We start from the raw sequence: 21,340 nt of genomic DNA on the forward strand, positions 1-21,340 counted from the left end.
GGTAAACCCGGTACTTCAGCAGCAATAAATCTCCGAAAAGCTTCTGCCGCCTCCCACCTGCTGGCTGGGAAAAGATCAAGCCGACGAAATCTGCTGCCAAATCGTATTTTTAACCTTGACTTCACGAGGAGCGCAGGGCTGCTCACGGAGCGGAGGGAGGGATCACATCTCCCACCATGGAATCCAACCAGCACTCTCCAGCTCCTGGGGAGCTGCTTTGGTTACATCTTCTGACGTTCCCAAACACTCTCTTCCTCCTCATCACCCCCATCCCTCCTCCAGAACACCCGGGAGGCCCCTGGCACAGACCCCAGCCTCTTGCTGCCCACACCAGAATGGCCACGGGGAGAAGGACAACAAAGTCTGGCTGCGACCAACACCGTTTATTACAGAACGCCACCCAAAGGGGTTTTGTTGCCGCGGAAGCTCACTCACAAGAAAAACCACGGGAGAACAGCAAAGCAAAACCGATGGGAGATGCAGCAGCGAAGTCCACTTGTTGGCCAACGCAGCACGAAGGCCACGGCGGCACCCACTGGGGCTGCAGACACAAACTGTGCTGGGGTCTCTCCCCACACCTGGCTGGGCACACGCCCCACCGGCGCCCTTAGCAGCCACGCAGTTGCCCGCGGCCCGTCCTGCTGCATCCCACCCCATGCAGCCCGTCTTCGCCCCACCTTCCTCTCGCACTCTGGGCAATACCATTCCCCCACCCCCTTCCATGCTGCAGCTGGGCTTCCAGGATGGGATGCTCAGGAAACACCTGGGAAATGTTCACTGAAGATAAGAAGGGCTGGGAGACGCGGCTCAGAGCCTGACATCCGCGGTTCACATGAAGATGGGATTTTTGGATGGACACGAATACTAATAGAGTTCATCTCTCATCATACTAATAGAGTTTTTTTGTTGGGATTGCAGGCCTTGGTCACCCAGGTGCCACAGGTAACCGCCTGTCAAAACGAACGCGTTCAGGGAGGAGGAAAAAGTGCAATTAGCTTTGCACTGCCAAAGCAGGATTCAGTGCAACAGAAGTCTGCAGAGCCGATGAGGGCGCTGTCAGCCCACGGGGGATCGGCCGAAAGGGCCACAGCCACCCCCAGGTCAGCTGGAGCCGTCCTGCAAAGCGGAACAGGCACATACAGGGAGAGCTCATCCCAGGGAGGTGCTGGGAAGCTGGAAGTCACGGCAAAGAACTCATGCTGAGTGCCCTCCGTGCCCCGTGGTGCGTGCTCTGATTTCAGAACAAGCAAACAGAAGGGAGAGAAGCATGCAAAAGTAAAGTTTGCATTTGCCCATCCCCAGGAGGCGGCTCTCCCTGGGGACGTCGGTGCGACGCTCACAGCCCGCGGAGCTGCACACCCACTGATTCCCCTTCCTGCCCCCCGATCGCAGAGGCAGCTCTTTCTCCCAGGATCTATTTTGGGGGCACCAGAGCTTTAAGAAGCTGAGAAGAAAAAGATTATCCACCCCTATGGGCTCAGCTCAGAGAGGGGAAAAAATCCTTTAATTAAGTCCCCGAGGCTGAAATTCTCTGCAGATTTGAATAAATGGACTTTGAATGATGTTCCTAATATCTTAGGGCTGCTTTTGCTTTAATTTAAGCCCCAGGGATGTGTCTGCAGACCCAGGAAGGCACACACCAGAGCTGGCCTTTGGCTGCCTTACTGTGGGTGCAACCGTGGAATCCAAATTTTGAGCCAATGGCCCAAAACTCCAAAAGCAGAAAATGGGATTCCCATATATTTTTCTTCATGTAAGCATTTGTTTGTATATTTCCAAATATGAAACAGGAGCGGAGGTGGGGTCACCAACCCTGGAGGTGTTGAAGGAAAGCTGCACTTGGCAGTGTGGCTCAGTGGGCAGCAGCGGCGGACAGACTGGAGGATCTCAGAGGTCTTCTCCAACCCTGAAGATTCCATGTTTCCATGACAGGAAGGGGCTTTGCTTTAGCATTTTGTCGAAAGCTTGGAGGGGCTTTTTGTGCTCACCCCTCTCCAGTCCAACTGCTCAGCCTCAACATTCGCTCGTCGAACCGAAGGCTCTGGGAATCTTGACTTTTGAACAGCTGATGGGTGACACCAACCCAGTGGGGAGGTGGTGCCGTGAGGAAGGGGACAACATCACGACACCACAAAACACTGAGGAGACAGGAAGCCTTCGGCGTCCTCCTCCTCCTCCTCTCACAGCTCCATGCCGTGCCCTATTTGCTGTTCTGGGGCTGCTTCTCCTGCAGCGGCTGCTTGTGCTTCTGTGCGACGCCGTAGGGGACGTGGGCAGCGATGGCGCCCATCTCCTTGGCTCCCTCCACATGGAACATCTGATCGTCGAAGAAGATGTGGGGACGGATCTTCTTCAGCAGGGGGCCTTTGGGGGCGCCAGCCAGGAACAGCGCTTCGTCCGTCTCCAGACCCCAACTGCGCAGAGTCTTTAGAGCCCGGGCGCCCGAGCTGGCAGCGCTGCGGGCTGTGACCAGGTAGGTGCGAATGGGGCACTCCATCCTCAGCCCTTTGGAGTAGAACTTCTTCTGCAGCTTTCCCAGGGCCTCCAGGAAGCCTTTCAGGGGTCCCTGTTGGAGCAAAGGGAAGCTGTCACTTGGAGACCTCCGTGCTGAGCTCTGCTCCCCGTTCCACCAGGACTGGATGCACCTCTTAGGATCACAGCATCAGTAAGGTTGGAGAAGACCTCAGAGATCACCGAGTCCAACCCCAGCCCACCCCCCCCATGCCCACTGACCGTGTCCCTTCCATCTCCACGTTTTTTGGGCACCTCCATGGGCACTGACCGCACCACCTCCCTGGCGGCTGTGCCAACGCACCTCCACTCTTTCCGAGAAGAAATTTTAATTTTCCTAATATCCAATCTGAACCTCCTCTGGTGCAACTTGAGGCCATTACTTCTTGTCTTCCCTGGGAGCGAAACCACAACCTCCTGTCAAGGGAGTTGCAGGGAGCAGTGAGGTCTCCCCCGTGCTTCTCTTCTGCAGGCATTGCTCCACGCCTGTTGTGCTCAGTGGGGTTGTTGTGACCCAAGTGCAGGACCTGGCACTCGCTCTTGCTAGAGCTCACACAGTTGGGCTCAGCTCATCGATGCTTATCCAGATCCCCCCGTAGGTCCTTTCTGCCCTCAGGCAGATCAACACTTCCTCCCTGCTGGATGTAATCTGCAAGCTTACAGAGGGTGCACTCCATCCCCTGTCAGGAAAGATATCACACAGGACCAGCCCCAGTACTGACTCCCTTCTCCCTACCAGTCTGTTCCCAGTTGTCCCAGTTCCCTACACTCCGTGCCCCAGAGGCTGCCCCACACCACCCCACCCCACTACCTGTGCCAGAGGATTGTTCTCGTGAGCCTTTTCGTGCTCGAAGAACATGTCCAGGCCGTGAGCCTTCACGATCTGCTCCGACTCATCTGAGAAGAGCACAGCATCGCCATCAAACGCCACACGCAGCTGCTTCTCTGACACCTCCAGGTCTCTGCTGGGGCTGAAGATGGTGGCTGCGGCGATCCCTGGGGACATAAAGCACGAGGCGAGGGATGGCAGTTACCCAAGGACCTGAAGAAGATGTGGGCAAACAACAAGGAAACGCACACACCAACAGAGCCTGCGGCTTGGCCCCAAGACATCTTACAGCCATAACAAGTCCTTAGATAACAAACCTAACTTTGCATGCAAGAAATAAAGGGGGAAAACAGTGCCTTTGCCTTGGAAGAGCTGCGGGGCTCATGGAAAGCCTTATTCCCATGGAAACTTGAGGCTCTCTGGGGCATGAAGGACGTCCCATCCTGATGGGGGAAAGGCAGGCCCCACCTGCCCACTGACACCACAGGCTCTGATCCCCCTGAGCCCTGAGCTCCCAGGCCAGACCCCGGACTCACCCTCTTCAATGGCCCCACTCACTTTCTCGGCATCGGAGGAGAGGTAGAGGTTGGTGTGGTAAGCCTTGAGGTAACCGATGGGGCTGTTCCCCCCCGTCATGCAGAATCTCTCAATGAATAGATCTGTGGGCAGGGACACAACGGGATGAGCTCCCAGGAGCTCCAAGAACCGCCAGCACAGGTTTTGATACCACAACCCAACGGCTCTGCCGGCAGCCGGGCCGTCGTGCCAGCGGCCGCTCAGAGCCCAGCGACTGGCGGGACGGCGGCGGGCAGATGGTTGGACCAGGCGACCTCAGCAGTCCCCTCCAACCTTCATGGTTCCACCATACGGGGAGCGACGGCCCGGCACATGGCTTGGTGCAGGAGGCAGCAGGGAGCACCGCCTCACAGTAACTCCCTGCCCGCGTGCCGGCGTTGTGCTGAGCTCACCGTAGTGGTTGATGCTGTTGATCAGGCGAACCCCAACCTGGGCATGGTTGTTGGTCATCAGGACGACGTCAAAGAGCTCCTCGCTGTCAGGATAGAGCTCCCGAAGCTGCGCGTTCACCGCTTCCAGCGCCTGCAGCACCCGGGGACAGGGAGGTCGGTGAGCCCAGGCACGGCCCCAGCAGGGCGCAGCGCGACATCACATCCCCCAGAGCTGGGGCCACGAGTCACGCTGGGAAAAGGCTGGCTTGGAGAAAATCACCCAGCCACCTTCCTGCTGTCTAACACAACAGGTTTGAAGCTCCCCTTAGTAAACAATGCACTTGCTCAGTTACACACACCCTCGGTGACCCCTCTCCCCAAAACAGGTTTGGCTCCATGGGCAGCGCTCACCTTGACGAAGGGGAAGGCGGCGCCGGGGAGGAAGGGCTCGTTCTCATGGTCCAGCTGGTATTTCACGTAGGCCTCCACCCCCTGCTCCTTGTAAATCTTCTGCTCCTCCTCCATGCGGAAAAGAGCCCGTGAGGACACTGCGATGGTGATGGCATTCTCAGGCTTTGGCTGCATGAGAAGGGTGACAGTGGGGAGGGGGCATCCGTCAGCCCCCACCACGATGCTCAGCCCCTCTGGGCAGGGCTGCATGAAGTGGGAAGCTGCCACCAGACCTTCCCCTGCTCCAGCACCGTGCCCAGAGCCCCAAAGGGCAATCGGGCTCCCACAACACCTCCAGACCCACAGCACTGCCCTGGAGGAGCAGCTCACCCCGGCACAGAACGGACTTGTGCAGCTTTTTCCCCCTCACCAGGAAAAGCCACACGCTGCTGCTCAGCCAGATCCACGCTCCCTTGATGCTGTCCAGATGTGATGAGCAGCCCATGCCAGCTCAGCTCATAGAAACACTCGACATAGTTACTGTGGGTGGGAACGTGGCAAACAGGTGGTGCAGGCAGTGATTTATGAGTCATTATTATTGATGTTCGTAATCCACCAAAGTCAACAAGGGGCCTTCGGTGGGGCTTGGCAGCGACAGAGGGGCGTCCAGCAAAGCCAACCTCACCCTGACCCCCACCCCAGTCCTTCCTCTCCATTCATCTCCACCGCTTGCAAACATGGAAACAAATTCGATGCTGACAATCAATGAGGAGCTTTGCAAAAGCAGCAGCCCGGCAAGGATGAGCTGCCCCCATCCTCACCGTGGGCCTTTTTTCCCCACTCATGCCCTGGGGGTTGTTCTGCCCCATCTGGCTCTGCCAGTCCTGCCCAGCTCAGGGCACACCCAGCACTGAGTCACCCACAGCCCCATGCCATTCCCAGCACCCGGTGCCCCCGAGGCCAACAGCAGCCTCATCAGTACCCAAAATCCCCAGCAAGGAGATTAAGCAGTGGGCAATTAGGACTGGATACAGATGAGCTGAGACTGAGAGCATCACCGTGACCAGAGGGACCCAAACACACAGCATCGCATCCCACCCAGGTACCCCCTCAGGTGCAGCTGCCTGCTAGGTGTTAGCTATTAACTCATCTCCATGCTCTAACTCATTAATTAATAACTCTGGTGTCACGGGCCATTTATTATGTGAAAATATTAATAACTGCTAAAGGTCTCGAGGGCATCCAGCCGTGCAGCACACACCTTGCAGCGCGGGCACCTTGCAAACATCAGCGGGCTGCTCCAGGTCCCTTCACTGCCATTTAGAGCCTTCAGGAGGTTAATTTAAGAGGTAATAAACACAATAAAAATAACCATAAGCTCCATCTCTGCCCTGGCGTGGGCTGCCGGAGCCCCGCGGGTGCGAAGCGCAGACCTGCCGGATCCTGCTTGCTCCGCTGCAGGGCTCGGTGCCGTCGGTGCAGGTGACGCCCGCAGCAGAGCTGTGCAGGACCTGCGCCGACAGCCCAGCGCTTGGAAAAGTCTCAGGCGGTTCCTTGAGCTCCAAATCCCATCTCTGACACGAGTGACTTTCCCAGCACATGCTGGCCCCATACGGAGCAAAACCCACTGCAGCCTCACACCCCTCTTTCAGTCTAAAGGTGGATTCTGGCAGTGGCTCCAAATATCACATTTCCCTCCACAGACCCAACAGCTGGCAGGCCTTCAAATCACCCTCCTAATCGCACGTAAATCCCGAGCAGCCCCCCCAGCATTAGAGATATGGAAATCCCATGAAAGCTGAGGGTACCCACGATGGCACTCAGCACCCACATCCCACTGCCACCCCCGAGGGACCCCTCTGTGCTCCCCAATGTGGGGATTCTGCATCACCCAGGACTGGATCTGCCAGACTCACCTTCCTCCTAAAACACGGAGAAATTATGACAGCTTCAGATGAAGGAGAAGACTGAGTCCTCATGGCCAAATTTTAAATTAGGAGGTGAGTTTTGTTATGAAATTTGGACAGAGAAATGGGAGAGGTGGGACTCACTCCATGGTCAAGCACAGATCCCCTGAAACTGAAGCTGAAACATCCCAAAAATCCCTGCAGCCACAGAAACCCAGAACAGGAGGCCATGTGGTCAGTGGGACAAGGCACGCGAGCGCAGGACCCATAGACATGGAGGCAGCAGCTCCCAGCAATGTGGGAACCTCTCAGCCCTGCGCCGTGACACTGGAGAGGCCAGGGACATTTTCCACATTGCTGAAGAGTGACAAACCTGATCGCTGACCTCCCCCAGCTGGCAGGAGCACGGCTGCAGCAGCACGGGAAGAGCAGAGATCCTGCACACAGATCCCCACGGGCTGTGGGGACACCGCATTCACCCGCTCCCCAGCCAGGAAGGCAGTCCCCAGAAACGCTCTCCAAAAAACCACGCTGCCTCCTGCCACCCTACAGCCCTGCTGAGGGAAGCAGAGGTACCAGAAGGTCCGGTATCTGCTGACAGGACGGACGCATAGACAGGACAGACAGACCCAGCACATGCAAGGGCACAGATGGGCCACAGCCAGCTCCATTTCCCTCGTGCACGGGAGGCTGCAAGCCCCCTGCTTGGGATCAGATTAAAGCTCACGGCAGCGGCCGAGATGCTTCTGAGTTTTCAAAACACATTATTTATAATCCAGAAAAGTGCCCTGCAGCCGCTCGTCATGAGGTGGGACGGCAGCCTGGCTGCGGGCTGAGGGTGCGGGGCTGGGTGGGCACCGCAGGCATCGCTCTGCATGGAGGGGTGGCACAGCCTGAGCTCCGGGCACCCACATCACTCCCATCACACCCCGCCACGGATCCAGCACACGGCAAACCTCTGCACTGTGCCGTGCCTCAGTTTCCCCATCCGTAAAGCTGAGAGTGCCGCAAGGAGAGGAAGAGGAGGAGCTTGGGCAAACACCTGCGGGAGGCAGAAAGCTCGGTATCCTGCTGCCAGTTTCCCATCGCAGGTGGAAGGCAGCAGCAGTGCCGTTCCCCAGTGGGTACAGGACCAGGGGCTCCCCAGCACGATGCCCCCACTTGGGGTCTGCAGAGCCCAGCCTTCCTCATCGAGGGTCACACATGGAGACCCAGTGTGACCGGCACCACGTGCCCCCGCGCTTCCCATCTCACTAACCTCGCACTGGGTGCTCACAGGCAGTAAGGCCAGAACCATCTGCAGCCCCTGGCCGGGCTGCCAGCACTGTGCAGCTATTCTGAGACACGGATGAGCTCCCATTTTTAAACCCAGCAGAGCTCAGCCCTGGTTAGATAACACAGGCTCTGCTCAAATCTCTCAGAGCCCAGTGGGGTGGCTGTGCCCCACGGAATCCCCAAACCCATGTAGGGGCCGTGGCTCAGGGCTGCCCCTAGCTCTGCCACGGCCACGTTGAGCTCCCAGCTGACGGCTCAGCGCCGGGCACCAGCAGCTCACGGGGCACGAGTAGCTCTGCAAGGACATCTCAGCCCGGGAGGGACCTGGGGATATCTCCGGTTCTGGAGAGACACAGGTGGTGTCACGGAGGATGAAGGGGAACCCAGAGCTGCCCCAAGGACCTGAAAGGAGATGCTGGGTCAAACGAAAACTGCAGAGACCCAGACAGACCCAGAGCACCTGGAGGAATCGCACACCCAGAGGGAACCACGGGAAACCGGGAGACAAAGCACCCGGGGGGAGCTGGAGGAGACCCAAAAGGAGCGCAGAGGACCGGGAGGAGATGCGCGCCCGAGGGAGAAGATGAGGAGCGCAGGGGGGAGCGGAGCACCCGGAGATGGAGCAGCCGGGACGCAGCGCCCGTCGCAGCTCTCACCGATTTTGGTTTCTTCTTGGGTGTGAGGTTATCGTAGAACGCCTTCGCCTCATCCCAGGGCCGCCCCGCCGCTCCCGGTGCCCCGGCGGTGCCCGGCGGCTCCATGGCACAGCGCTCCGTGCGCACCGGGAGCTCCCGGCGGCGGAACGCCTTTATACGGCATCCCATGAAGCTCCGGGGTTTCATCCCACCGGGCCGCGGCTTAACCTCTTCGGGACCGAGCCCGCTCCGCCCCGCCGCCCCCAACCCCACATTAACGGCTTCGGGGGAACGGAGCGCTCCAGGGCTGACGCAGTCCCAGGGCAGCCGAACTCGGGGTTGGGGGAGAAGAGCTGCTGCACAGAGATGCGCCCCAGCCGAGGATTCCTCCGCGCCGTGCGCAGATCCGAGCGGTCGCGGTGTTGCGGGACTGGGGTGGCAGGGGGGCTGCGGGGCGACCACCGCCCCCGCGCGGAGCACAGCCCTCTCCCTGCCCAGGAGAGCAGCTCAGGTGCCCCCTCCCCTGCATGGCGGTTCAGCCCGGGATGCCCAGGTCTCAGCCAGCTGCTCGCACCCCAAGCCCTTCGGGACGCGCTTCTGGCAGCTGAACGCCACCGCAGCCCCATCGCAGCCTCCTTTTCCCCAGGGCCTTCGCAGCTCTCCGCGGCAAATCCCCGAGCTTCCTCCGCGGAGGCCCCGAGGGGAGCAAGAATTTCCCATTCCCGGGGTCACCCTCTCATCGCCCTGAGCCACTGCTCTTTACACGGCAGCCCTGGCACAGACCCATATGTCCCCATAGCGCACGTGACCCGCACCGTCCCTCCCTCCCCGGCACGCTGAGCTGCACACCCCTCCGGGATGGCGCAGAGCTGCCCCTCAGCAGCTCCCGGGAGCACGAGTGCTGCTTTGGCACCGTCCCATCCTCCTTCTCAGGACTGGGAGATGTGGGAGCACTGTGGGATGGAAAGAGAGCCACGTTCCTGCCCGCAGGCTGAGCCAGAGCTGCTGCTAAATCCGGAGAAGCACTTAAAGTTGGTGAGAGCTCCTTAGCAACAGGCACCGTCTGTGCAGGCTGGCGGTGGGGAAGAACAAAACATGCAGAGAAGCTGGGGGTGGAGGGCTGATGTGCAGCAACAGCAGGCCCCAGCGGCTGGCAGTGCTGCAGTGGGCCCAGGATGCAGCCCCCAACCCAGGGGGCAGCTGCAGTCCCATTCCTGGGACATATGAAACCCCAGCAAGAGATGCCCGGCTCCCTTTCCCCCCCAACACACACCCAAGATGATGTTATTCCTTCTCAAAACTTCATGCACAGCTGGAGGGTTATGCTTACACCACCTCCTGTGCCAGGACTGCTCCCTCCCCAGCGTGTCACAGGCTCAGGGGAGCCCCAAAGTGGTGCTTGGAGCATTGCTCTCCCCTTGCTCCCCTGTTGAGCCACTCAGGGGGAACGCCACCAATGGGGGACAGTTTATTTTTCCATGAAAAAAAAAAAAAAGGAAGAAAAGTAGGTAATTCCACGGCCTCCTAACAGATATTGCAGTCATTGTCACCACAATGTGCAGAATAAATACCACTGTGACAATATTGCTGTCCTGAGACAGGAGGGCAGAGGCAGGGGGCTGGGACAGCAGGCACTGCAGCAGTCAGGAGGGCCAGAAACACTCTGGGAATCCTCAGTAGTGCCAGAGCAGTTCTGGAAGTCACCTACCGGACAAGCTGGGGTGGTTTCTGGGATCAGATGTGTGCCATGGCCAAGGGTGGCCTCGGGCACTTCCCAAAATCCCCTGCCCAACCCTTGACTATTCCCTCCATCAAAAGCAGAAGCAGAAAATCTACAGCTGGGTGAGGGAGGGGGGAGGGCAGGACACAACCTAGGACCAGTCCCTACCTACACAACCTAGGACCTGAGCCCCAACAGCCCCATGCCGTGCCGCCAGCAGAGCAGGCACCAGGACCTGGGCCCTGAGCCTTTCAGCAGCCGGGTCAGTGGGAAGAAGAAGAGCTGGGACAGGGATCCCCATGGAGACAGTGGGCAACAGGGTGCGAGGACAGCTGGCCCTGGGGTGTCAGGATGCTCCCCCAGTTCAGAGGTTTAGCTGCAAGGTCCGGTTTAGGGCACCTTGAGCCAGCAGTGCCCAGGAGCAGAACAGAGGGGTGGCAGCAGGAACAGAGCACAGGGCCAAGCAGGCATGGGGCGCTCAGCAGGGCACGGGGACAGAAACCATCATGGGGAGCTGAGGTTGGCTGCAGCTAGTCCGGCCCTGAGCCCCAGGCCCTATTTCTGCACATCGCCCTGCAGCAGGAGGACGATGGAGGGATCGCTCTTGGCCGCCTCCTTGAACTCCTCCAGGGAGATCTGGTCGTCCTTGTCCTTGTCCATCTTTGTGAAGATCTTGTCGACGCGCTGCTGGGGCGTCAGCCCGTCTTGGTTCATCCGCATCATGATCACAGTCCCCACCATCTTGTAGATGGCCTGGAGCAGGGAGAGCAGCAGGGTGGAAGCTGGGAGGTGCTGGGACAAGGCAGGGCTGCTGCCCCACACAGCCACCTTTCAGCCGAGGTTCCAGACACCAAAACCCATTTTTTTGGTGGCCAAATGGGCCCCAAACCTGTGAAAAGCCCACAGAAAACGCAAGCTACCCCGTTTACTGGAGCAGCAGTACCTCAATGATCTCCAGCATCTCCAAGCGCGTGATTTTCCCGTCCCCGTCCAGGTCGTACATCTCGAAGGCCCAGTTGAGTTTCTGCTCAAAGGTCCCCCTGGAGGTGACAGACAGGGCGCAGATGAACTCTCGGAAGTCGATGGTGCCGTCGCTGTTCTTGTCGAAGGTGCGAAAGGCGTGCTGGGCAAACTTGGAGGCGTCACCATAGGGAAAAAACTGCGGGCAGAGGAGAGGAGAGAGATTGGAACAGGGAGGGGAGCTCACAGGGAGCAGAGCTCGGCACAGCAGGAGGGGGTGCTCCGACCCCACGGGTTGTGCCCACTCAGAGCCCACCTTGATGTAGAGCTGCTGGAACTCCTCCAGATTGAGGATTCCGGTGGGGCAGTCCTTGAGGAAGCCCTTGTACCACTGCTTCAGCTCCTGCTCGCTGAACTCCGTGCTCCTCACCAGGTCGTCCAACATCTCTGGGGCCAGCTTGCTGCTGTGCTTGCCCATGGCTGTGCCTGGGATGGGAAACGTGGGGCTCTGCGAGGTGTACGGGGTGGCCGTGCTCCCCAGCACCCGATCAGCCCCACACAACTCCCACAGCGGAGCCGACCGTCCCGGCTGGTGGCACTCACACACTGCCAAATGCCACCGCAGTGACTGCTGTTCTGTGCCACGGCATCAAAATGAGGAAAAGTCCCACCTGCAGCACCCACCCCACAGCGCTGCACCCGCAGTGCTGCATTGCATACAGCGGCCCCAGTGACACAGCCGTGCCCACAGCGGCCCCAGTGACACACGCCGTGCCCGCTCCCTCACAGCCCTGCTGCCGCTGCTCAGCCCGAGCAGCAGAGGGTTCGATGGAGCTCCCGCAGCTGCTCTCCATGGATGAAGTTGAGGACAAGAAGCTCACGGGGGCACTTTGGGATGACAAGGTGTGGGGGCGGCTCGGAGGCTCCATCCTCGACACCCGCAGCAACGCGGCCCCGACGGCACCGGCCCCGACGGCTCTCAGCCCCGACGGGCCCCCCCCGTCCGCTCGTTACCTGTCCGAGCGAAGTCGGTACCGCTGGCGAAGGGGCAGCGCTGCCGCCCCCGGCTCTGCCCGCGCCGCTCCCGCCCCTCTCGCAGCCTCGAGCACCCGCCCCCCCTCCCCCGGCACCGTCCGTCCATTGGCTGGGAGCGCTGTCAATCGGTGGTGGGTGGGGGGCGCGAAATGCGATGCTGGGGGGCGTCCTAGGGGGGCTAGAAGAGGAAATGGGCACCCGAGGGCGGCAGCACCGATGTCCGGGGGGGTCCCAGCCTGGAGAAGAGCCCCCGCACCTCCCGTTCCGCTGCCGCCCGGGAGAGATGCTCGTTCCCAGCGCGGAAAGCGGAGCGTTTCCATAGCGATGTCTCTGCCTCTCCCCGATGATCTTCCCTCCCCCAACCCGCCCCCCCCGGCGCGGTCTGGGCAGCGGGGCAGTGCCTGCAGCCACCAGGGCTGGGCCCGGAGCCGCGGAGCCACCCGAAGTCCCTGCGCGAATCTCACCCCCTCCGACGGGGCCAGAGGAACGGTTTATAAGCAGAGACAAATATTTGCAGCTGTGTATACACAGCGTGGCTGCAGGGATGCATCACTCCGGGGGCGGGAGGACCGGATCCCCTCGGACCCCCCTGGGCCGAATGCATCGTCTCTGCGCCGCGCCGTGCCCGTGTGCGGGGCCAGATCCCCACCCGAGGCTGCACGGAGCGGCGGGGAGCAGCGGGGAGGGGGCGCGGCGGGGGACGCGGCCAAGGACGGCGCAGTGCCCCCCCCCCCCGCGGCTCCCGACCCCTCCCCGTCCCACATCGCCGCGGGATGCAGAGGGCAGCAGCTTCCCCCGGCGGTACGGGCAGGGCTGTGCCCACGGCGGAGCCGCCATAGGGTGTCACCCCACGGAACGCCCCGTTTTCCTGTGCTCGGAGCCCTCCACCCGCAGCTGTTGCGGGGATGGGATGACAGTGGCACCGAGTGGGTCCCTCTCGCTGCACCCCCCCCAGCCTCCAGCCCCCCAGGACGCCCTGGGATAAGGACAGGAATGTGGAGGAGCGTTGCCCCTGGCCCGCAGCACCCGACCCCCGGGGTGCGAGGCGTCCCCGCGTCCTACAGCGTGCAGAGACCCGCAGGGCCGCGAACGCTGCCAGCCGGCACGCAGCGGGTTAAGCGTCCCCGGCTTCCTCGCACTTGAGACGTCACCGTCCCCGGTGGCGTGGGGGGGCCGGGGGCCATGGGGGGCTTTGTGGTGCAGTCGGCAGCCGGCGCAGGGCTGCACGCAGCGGCGGGCGGCTCTTCACCCCGCACCTGCGTTGCGGGAGCGACCGCACGCACCGGGCGCTGCCGCCGCCGCCACGGTGAGAACGGGGCCGGGTCGGGGCGGGGGGCGGTGGGGAGACCCGGGAGGGGGTGGCGGTGGCGGGAGGGTGCAGCCCCCGGGATGCTGCAGTCCGGGGGGGCTCTGCGGCTCCGCACCCCGGAGCCGTGCGATAAATCGGCCGCGTACGCAGCGGAGCCGGCGGGGAGGGTGGGGGCACTGCTGGGGGTTCGGCTCCCAGAGCGGGGGGGGGCAGCGCCGGGGGTCGCCCGGGGGCAGGATCCAGCCCTCGTGCCGCGGTGCCCCTGCTGGGAGGGATGCTCGTGGAGATGGTGCGGAAATAATCCTGGGGACACCACGGGCGTGGCTGGTTGGGGACCCTGCTGTCCCCAGCGCCGCATCGGCTGCACACAGCGCTCAGTGCGTGGAGAGTCCTTCGTGGGGGATTTGGGGTGCGTCGTCCCTGTGTGGTGACGGGCAGAGGGGAGGCAGGGAGCAAATCTCCCTCCTGAGAGCCCCCCACAGTGGGATGTGCTGCCCACCACTTCTCCCACCTCACACCATGGGCCAGTATGGGGGGAGTAGGAATGGTGCAAATGGGGTGCTGAACCTCAGGGCACACGGGGGACCATAAGGACACAGAGGGGCCCAGCCTGGCGCTGCCACACATCTCCATTCCCTGGCACAGGGCAGAGGGGCTGCAGCCATCCCCATCCCTCTCCCAGCACTGAGCCCCACACCAGGGCCAGGCCTTGCACCCATGTCCCCACAGGGACCCATCCGTGCTCCTCCCTGGGTGCCCAGCACCCCAGATCCCAGTCCTGGGAGCTGTGCTCTGCCCTTCAAGGACAAGCTCTGTGCGGCCGTGAGGATGCGATACCATAATTTATGCAAACGCCTGAGCAGAGCGGGTGAGGTCCCCCTCCAGGCTGACTGCCCCCAGCACCACCCTGCAGGGCACAGAACCCCAAAAGCTCCCTGATACCCATGGGGCGCAGTGGGCAACCCTTTGTGCCCCACAATGGGGTGCAGGCAGCAAAGAGCAAAGCCAGCCAGCAACATGGGGACAGCCACCCCTGGGGTGCTTCGGGGTGATGGAGGATGGTTCAGCACCACGTGCCCCATGGTGTCCCCACCCGGGAGGTCTCCACGGGGGACGTGGTGCACAGGGGATGCTCGGCCGGTGCCGGTGTGGAGGCATCGACTGCATCTCGAGGAAGCGCTGGATGGCTTCCAAAGCACCGGCTGCTGGCAGTGAGAGCAAGCAGAGGCAAATAAGGTGAAGGCTGGAGGGCGTGTGGGGCTGCCCCGAAAGGCCGTGAGCTGCTCAGGGGCTCTGACCCCACACCCCCCCTCAGGTCCCCACCAGCCCATGCAGTAATCAGGGCGCGTGGCACAGCACCTGCTCTCATCATCGCTGCACCGCACACTGAGGTAAGGAACCAGGGCTGCAGCCACGGTGTGGGTGATGGGCTTGTAAATCGAGTCTGTGGGGCAGAAATCCTGGTGTGGGATCCTCCCCACCCAGCCCTGCCTGTTAGGGCTGCCCGTAGCGGGTTGTGTGGGGAGGACACCTTGTCCTGAGGGCTGCTCTGGGGCAGTGAGCAGCGCGCACAGGAAGCGCAGCGCTTCTCTCCCTGCCTCTAGAAACTGAAAACACAGAGAGCAGCCTCACATCCACTCACAGCCTTGTGCTCACAGCTGGGAGGGCAGCGGGGCTGGGGGCAGAGGGGTGCAGGTAGGTGCCGCCATGGTGGGGGGTGAGGGGGGTCCAGGGCGCGCGGTGGCAGCGCGGTGCTGTTCCACTCTGTGCTGTTTCTCTCGCTCAGGTCTGCTGGCCATGGGCAACCTGATAAAGGTATTGGGCAAAGATTTAGAAAACTGTCCTCATTTTTTCCTGGATTTTGAAAGTAAGTCCCGTGAGCAGGGTGAAGTGGGGAGGGGGCTGGGGCCGCTGCGGTGGCCGCTCCCCAGAAGATGGGGACAGGCACAGAGTCCTCAAGCAGCATCGTGTCCTTGAGGCTGTCCTGGATGCACCCTGCAAAGGCTGCACGGGGCTGGGGAGCGAGGCTAGACCCGAGGAGATGTCCCACACCTGCCACAAGGGTCCTGCATGGGGACACATCCCAGCCAACTGAGGAGGACATGGGACACGTGCCAGGACCCGGCACAAGGGACGTGCCGTTGCTATTAATCAATGGCACTTGGAGGCCATGCAGCACGTCCCCCTGTCACCATGGCTGGGACAGCCTGAAGGCTGGGGATGCCGGGAGCGAGGCGGGAGGACCTGTGGCACAAGGGTTGGGCTCAAGCACCCCAATGCCCGCAGGTTCCTGGTACGACGCCTGTGGATGCAGCTCAGGGATGCTCCTGTACAGGCTGTGTACAGGGATGCGATGGCAGATGTGGCCGTGGCGGGGGGCTCAGCCTGGCGCAGCTTCCAGCCCCTTCCTGCCTCCCCCCTCCTTCCTCCCAGAGCTCAGCGCAGAACGAGAGCGAGGGGCGTAAATATAGAGCAGCAGCAACCGCGGGGCCCGGCCCCAGCCGCGGCGGGAAGAGGCTGCGCGCAGCTCCGCATCGCCGCCAGCACCAAGCATCCCAAAATAGGCAGCGCGGCCGGGGCTGGGACCGCAGCAGGAGGGGCCCTCGGTGCACACAGCCCTCTCCATCCCTCTGCGCGGGGCTGCGGCCGCTCCCCAGGACCCCCATTCCGGGACTCACCCACCGCATCGCCCTCCTCGCTGGAGCCCGGCGGCTCTCCTCGCTCCGCTCCGCTCCTTCCGCTCCATCGTTCATCGCAGCGCCCATCTCCATCCGGGAGGAAGAGGGCCGGGAGGACGGGCTCTGCCCCGCTGCCCGCAGCACCTCTTCCCCGATCCCACCTCGCCGTCATGCTTTTTTCCTCTTGTTTCTTCTCTTGCAGGTTTCACATGGGGAACCTTCTTAAAGTGTTGACTTATAACGAACTTGAACAAGGCCCTAATTTTTTCCTTGACTTTGAAAGTGAGATGGGATTTTTATTTTCCTTTTTTTGTTTCTTACCTTATGAGTTCCACATCCACGCCATTTGAGTTCCCATGCCCGCCGTCCATCGCACCGCCCCCATCCCAGACGCCCGCCCCATTGCCGCCCCAGGGATCTCCCCGGGGAGGGGGCAGCCCCACGGCCGGTTGCTCCCACTGCACCCCTCAGGGTCAGCCCCCCGGGGTCAGCGCGGGGCAGGGGCTGCTCTGGGGCAGCGGGACGGGGACATCACCGGCCGCGGCCGCCCCGTCCCACTCAGAGCCCTCCGGGTTTCTCTCCCCGGGGCGCTGCCCTGCAGATGCGCAGCCGACAGAGGCTGAGACTGCGGTGTGGAACCAGGTGAACGCCGTGCTGGAGGAGTCGCAGGGCGTGCTGGCTGAGCTGCAGTCCTACACGGGTGCTGGGCAGGAGATTCGAGAGGTGGGTGCAGCCCCCGCCCCGCTGTTCTCCCCGTAGCTGGGGGTCACCGTGCTGCTCTCCCCACAGGCCATCCAGAACCCTGGGGACCTGCAGCTGCAGGAGAGGGCATGGAGCGCCGTGTGCCCCCTCGTTGCCAAGCTGAAGCGCTTCTATGAGTTCTCTCTGCGGCTCGGTGAGCCCTCCCCTGCGCCCTCATTGCACTGCCATTGCAACCCCGCTGCGCTGCCCCGTGCCTCACTTTCCCCACCTGGCAGTGGGGTGACGGCAGTGCTCTGTCTACAGAGAACGCTCTGCGCAGCCTTCTGGAGGCCCTCACCTGCCCCCCGTACCCCCCCACGCAGCACCTGGAGCGGGAGCAGGCCTTGGCCAAGCAGTTCGCTGAGATTCTGCACTTCACCCTCAGCTTTGATGAGCTCAAGGTGTCCCCCGTGGGCTGCAGGTCCCACGCTGTCCCCATACCCGGCCCCACATCAGCCCCAGTGCTGATTTTTTGCATGATGCTGAAGCTGGGCCATGGAGCATTGCCCTCCCAGCTGTGGGGCTCACCCTGGGCACACTGAGCAGCCCTAATCCCGTCCCCTAATGCTGTACTCCCCCTAGATGACCAACCCCGCCATCCAGAATGACTTCAGCTACTACCGACGGACCATCAGCCGAAACCGCATCAACAACCTCCAGGTGAGAGGGGCCCCCCAGGACCACCTCCCTGAGGAACAGCGGTGCTGCCACCAACCCCATGCCCCCCCCACCCCACAGCTGGATGCGGAGAGCGAGGTGAACAACGAGATGGCCAACAGGATGTCTCTCTTCTATGCCGAGGCCACCCCTATGCTCAAAACACTCAGCAATGCCACCACCAAATTTGTCTCAGAGGTGAGTGGGGCTGGGGCGCCTGGAGGGGCTGAAGCAGTGGCGTGAGGAAGCCCCTCTGGCTTCAGGCAGGGCTGGGACTGGGCTGGGGACCCTGCAGGAAGCCCCCGGGGTCCCTTTGCTTTCAGAACAAGACGCTCCCAATTGAGGACACGACCGACTGCCTGAGCACCATGGCCTGCGTCTGCAGGGTGATGCTGGAGACCCCGTGCGTATCCACCCTGCAGGCACTGGTTTGGGTCCTTCTGCTCCCTCCCCAGCTCAGACCTTCTCTTTGCAGGGAGTACCGCAGCCGTTTCACCAACACCGAGACGCTGCTGTTCTGCATGCGGGTGATGGTCGGGGTCATCATCCTCTATGACCACGTCCACCCTGTGGGGGCCTTTGCCAAGACCTCCAAGATCGACGTGAGTGCCCCTGGGGGGAGGTCACAGCCAGGCCGCGTGTCCTAAAGCAGCAGCGATGCCTATGGGGCACACCCCATGGGGACACCTCTGTGTGAGCTGAGCCAGAGGGGAATTTGATCCCTGGGGGCTGGGAGGGGGGGAAACATATGGATCCATTTGGGCACTCACCACCTCTTCTGTTCCCTGTGCAGATGAAGGGGTGCATCAAAGTCCTCAAGGACCAACCCTCCACCAGCACCGAGGGGCTCCTGAATGCGCTGAGGTGAGCAGGAGGGGGGGGGGAGCAGGGGGACCCATCTGCTCCCGAGAGCCCTCCAGGGCTGCGTGGTGACGGTCCCCACTTCCAGGTACACCACCCGGCACCTGAATGACGACACCACGTCCAAACAGATCCGGGCGCTGCTGCAGTGAGCGCAGCTCTGCATCCCAGCGCACATCACTGCGTCACCCACACCATGCCCATGCCACTCATTTTGTACGGAGGGAAAAGGGACAACAGAGATTACACAGAAATAAATCAGAACGGCCCCAAAAAGCCGCCCTGCCGTGTTCCTGTGCAGCCCCCTCCCAGAACAGCTCCTGGATGCGCTCCCACCGCCCTGAGAGCAGCGCCCAGGGATGTGGGGTGCGGGTGGCACCGCGGGGACATTGGGCAGGGCAGGATGGGGCTGGGGATACCGGGGGTACAGGCATCGCCCCCGGCCTCACACGTGCAGGGGAGAGGAAGAGGAAGGAGCATCGCTGTGCTGACTGCAGGAATCGGCTCGGCCCCACCCGGTGGATTTTTAATATACGTGATTAAATCGCCGCTCACCTCTTTTTTTGTACCTCTTTTTTTTTTTTTCTCTGGGGGGTGGGTTGTGAAATAAGACGACATTTAATCTGTCCAAGGACGGAGCGGGGCCGTGCGCGGTACGTCCAATCCCGGACACGCGGGTCCGATCGTCGCAGTCCGCCAAACCGCCGCCGGCGGCAGGGGGCGCTGTGACACCGCGACACAGCGCGACGGCGCCGGGGCCGAGCCGGGCGCGGGTCGCTGATGGGCGCCTCGTGCTGCCGCAGCCGGAGCGGCGGCCCGGAGCCTCGCGCCGCAGGGAGCCCCGCGCAGCGCCCAGGAGCTGCAGCTCAGACCGCAGCCGCGCCACTCAGCGGGGCCGCGGGAGAGGACAGCGACGTTGCAGGGCCCGGCCCGAACCGTTTTCTAATCCCAGTGCAATTAATGACCTTATCTTTGGCCAAAGCCATTTAGGTTAAGTGGCCGGCGCGGAGGGCTCGGCGGCTCCGGCTGCACAGATGGAAGAGCCGCGTTTGTCTGCGGATTAGCGGAGGGCAGATGGAGCGAAGCGCCGCGCCCCAGCCCCAGCCCCAGCCGCTCGGCCCCGGCAGCGGCCTGGAACCGGAGAGCGCAAAACCCAGCGGGACCGGGGAGACGCGGGCATCGCTCAGCGCTTGGGCGGGCCGGGCGCTCAGCCACCGGCACCGCGCCGCCTCCGCCCGCCGCCAGCCGCGCACAGCGCAGCGCCGCCCCGCGCTCAGTCCAACGGCGGAGCTGAAACGCGCCGGCTTCTCGAGCAGCAAATCGCCGCGCAGACGCCGCCTCCGGCCCTGCGTGGGAGCCGCGAACACATCGGCAGCCGCCACCTCTCCGAGCAACAACGCTCATCTGCTTCGCGCTGCCGGTGCGCGCTCCCACCTTCCCGTTCCCAGCACGGCTGAGTTAGCGATGCTGACAGCCGCCCGTTCTCCTGAGCCATAGGGGAGCCGCTGCCCCACAGGAAGAAGGCAGCACAGGGCAGGGACCCGTCCACACAAGCAAGCTCCGAACAGAGCAGGCAGGTTCGAGCTATTGTGGTGGGGGAACAACATGTATCTGCTGGGATACCAAAGTTCATATTAAAGCGATTACGGATATTAAACCCACTTCTAACGACGCGGCCATCTGAGCGTCCCCAGCAGGCAGAGCAGACGATCCCACCCCTCACTCACAGAGCTGCTCCACGGTGAGGCGACGCATCGCACTGCAGGGCAGCAGCGAGTGGGGCTTCACCCCCAGCCTCACCGCACCTATCGCCCGGCACGGCCCCGACCAGCGGGCCCTGAGCAGGGCCGAGCCCACAGCCAGTGCACTGCGGTCAGCAGATGGCAAACAAGTCTGGGCCAGAGCAGGGCTTCAGCTGGAGCCGCACAGCATCCCAACACCGGCGCCCAGCTCCGCACAGTGCTGGCACGCCAAAGTGCACCCAGCTCTCCCCAGACGTTGACTTCAGTGCAAGCTTCCTGCATGCTTCTACCCAACAGCCCAAAGCAGCTGCCTCATGCAGCGCCGCAGAAATAATTCGGTGCTGATGAACTTAGGTTTACTGCAGAGTCCCAGGGGCAGATCTGCCCACGCGGCCCTTCCCCTCGCAGGCTGCGCCCCAGGAGACATCTGAGACACGGTGATTTGTGATCAGTCGAAGGAAAAAACGGTGCTCCACCACCTCCAAAGCCTCCCAGGAGGATCCGTGATCCAGGAAACCCAGGAGAATCCCAACTGTGCTGGAAAAGGCCTCATGGCTTTCACCAGAGCCACAAGTGGGGAACGAAGACAGCGCTCCCATTCTCGAGGAACAAAGCTGAGGCAGCAACTGCCTCACAGACACACAGCACCAGGAATTTGCTGCTCAGCAACTCGGATTCAAATGCAGGAGCGGGTCCCACTGCCAAACCACAGCGTAAACCCCCGGGAATTCAGCTTGAAGCAGGACAGACTCATCTGCTGCAAATTTGATGAGATCATTTCCAAGTTCCCGTTTAACAGGTGCCAGCTCTTTATGCACCTGCTGCGCGCGGCCTGCACCACACTGAGAACATCTGCTCAGCTCCTGGAGTGAAGCTGCAAAAAGGGGACGGGAAGAAGGAGCCGGGCTGGACATCCCACCCTGTGCCTGGAGCAAGGAACCTGGGCCAGATGGAAGCAGAGAGCAAGCAAGCTCAACTTTTTTTAATAGGCAGGGGAACCCACAGTAATCCAGTGCCTTTATTTCCATATAAATTCAAAAAAATCCTCTCCACAAAAAGGCAGTGAGAGCTCACTCGGGCCCTGAGGTGCACTGCTGGCCAAGCTGCAGGAGCACAGTACTTCTGTCTCTGAGAACAACACAC

The 21,340-nt window shown here is 61.8% G+C and overlaps 3 protein-coding genes across 4 annotated transcripts; 1 reads left to right on the forward strand and 2 right to left on the reverse strand.

Annotated features, from left to right (window-relative positions):
- Window positions 1–2,200: 2,200 nt before the first annotated feature.
- On the reverse strand, window positions 2,201–8,758 carry NT5C1A (5'-nucleotidase, cytosolic IA; the record flags this gene model as incomplete). The annotated part of the gene is made up of 6 exons (XM_079545990.1): window positions 8,516–8,758; window positions 4,699–4,866; window positions 4,309–4,438; window positions 3,877–3,999; window positions 3,323–3,507; window positions 2,201–2,566 (listed from the first exon to the last, which is right to left on the reverse strand). Exons 1-6 carry the CDS (start codon window positions 8,699–8,701, stop codon window positions 2,201–2,203), a joined length of 1,158 nt encoding a protein of 385 aa, XP_079402116.1. The 5' UTR covers window positions 8,702–8,758.
- Window positions 8,759–10,769: 2,011 nt separating this feature from the next.
- Window positions 10,770–11,652, reverse strand: HPCAL4 (hippocalcin like 4; the record flags this gene model as incomplete). Of its 2 annotated transcripts, XM_079546091.1 has the most annotated exons (3): window positions 10,770–10,967; window positions 11,158–11,373; window positions 11,491–11,652. In XM_079546091.1, 3 exons carry the CDS (start codon window positions 11,650–11,652, stop codon window positions 10,770–10,772), a joined length of 576 nt encoding a protein of 191 aa, XP_079402217.1. The 2 variants fall into 2 exon arrangements, with proteins under 2 accessions (XP_079402217.1, XP_079402218.1); XM_079546092.1 differs by lacking the exon at window positions 11,158–11,373.
- Window positions 11,653–15,315: 3,663 nt separating this feature from the next.
- On the forward strand, window positions 15,316–18,607 carry LOC306954961 (CYFIP-related Rac1 interactor A-like; the record flags this gene model as incomplete). The annotated part of the gene is made up of 10 exons (XM_079546169.1): window positions 15,316–15,385; window positions 16,798–16,919; window positions 16,986–17,091; window positions 17,202–17,338; window positions 17,520–17,597; window positions 17,676–17,792; window positions 17,918–17,997; window positions 18,070–18,196; window positions 18,388–18,458; window positions 18,544–18,607. 10 exons carry the CDS (start codon window positions 15,316–15,318, stop codon window positions 18,605–18,607), a joined length of 972 nt encoding a protein of 323 aa, XP_079402295.1.
- Window positions 18,608–21,340: the final 2,733 nt, after the last annotated feature.

The sequence above is a fragment of the Tetrao urogallus genome (assembly GCF_951394365.1).
Source record: "Tetrao urogallus genome assembly, chromosome: 23".
NCBI classification, from domain to species: Eukaryota; Metazoa; Chordata; class Aves; order Galliformes; family Phasianidae; genus Tetrao; species Tetrao urogallus.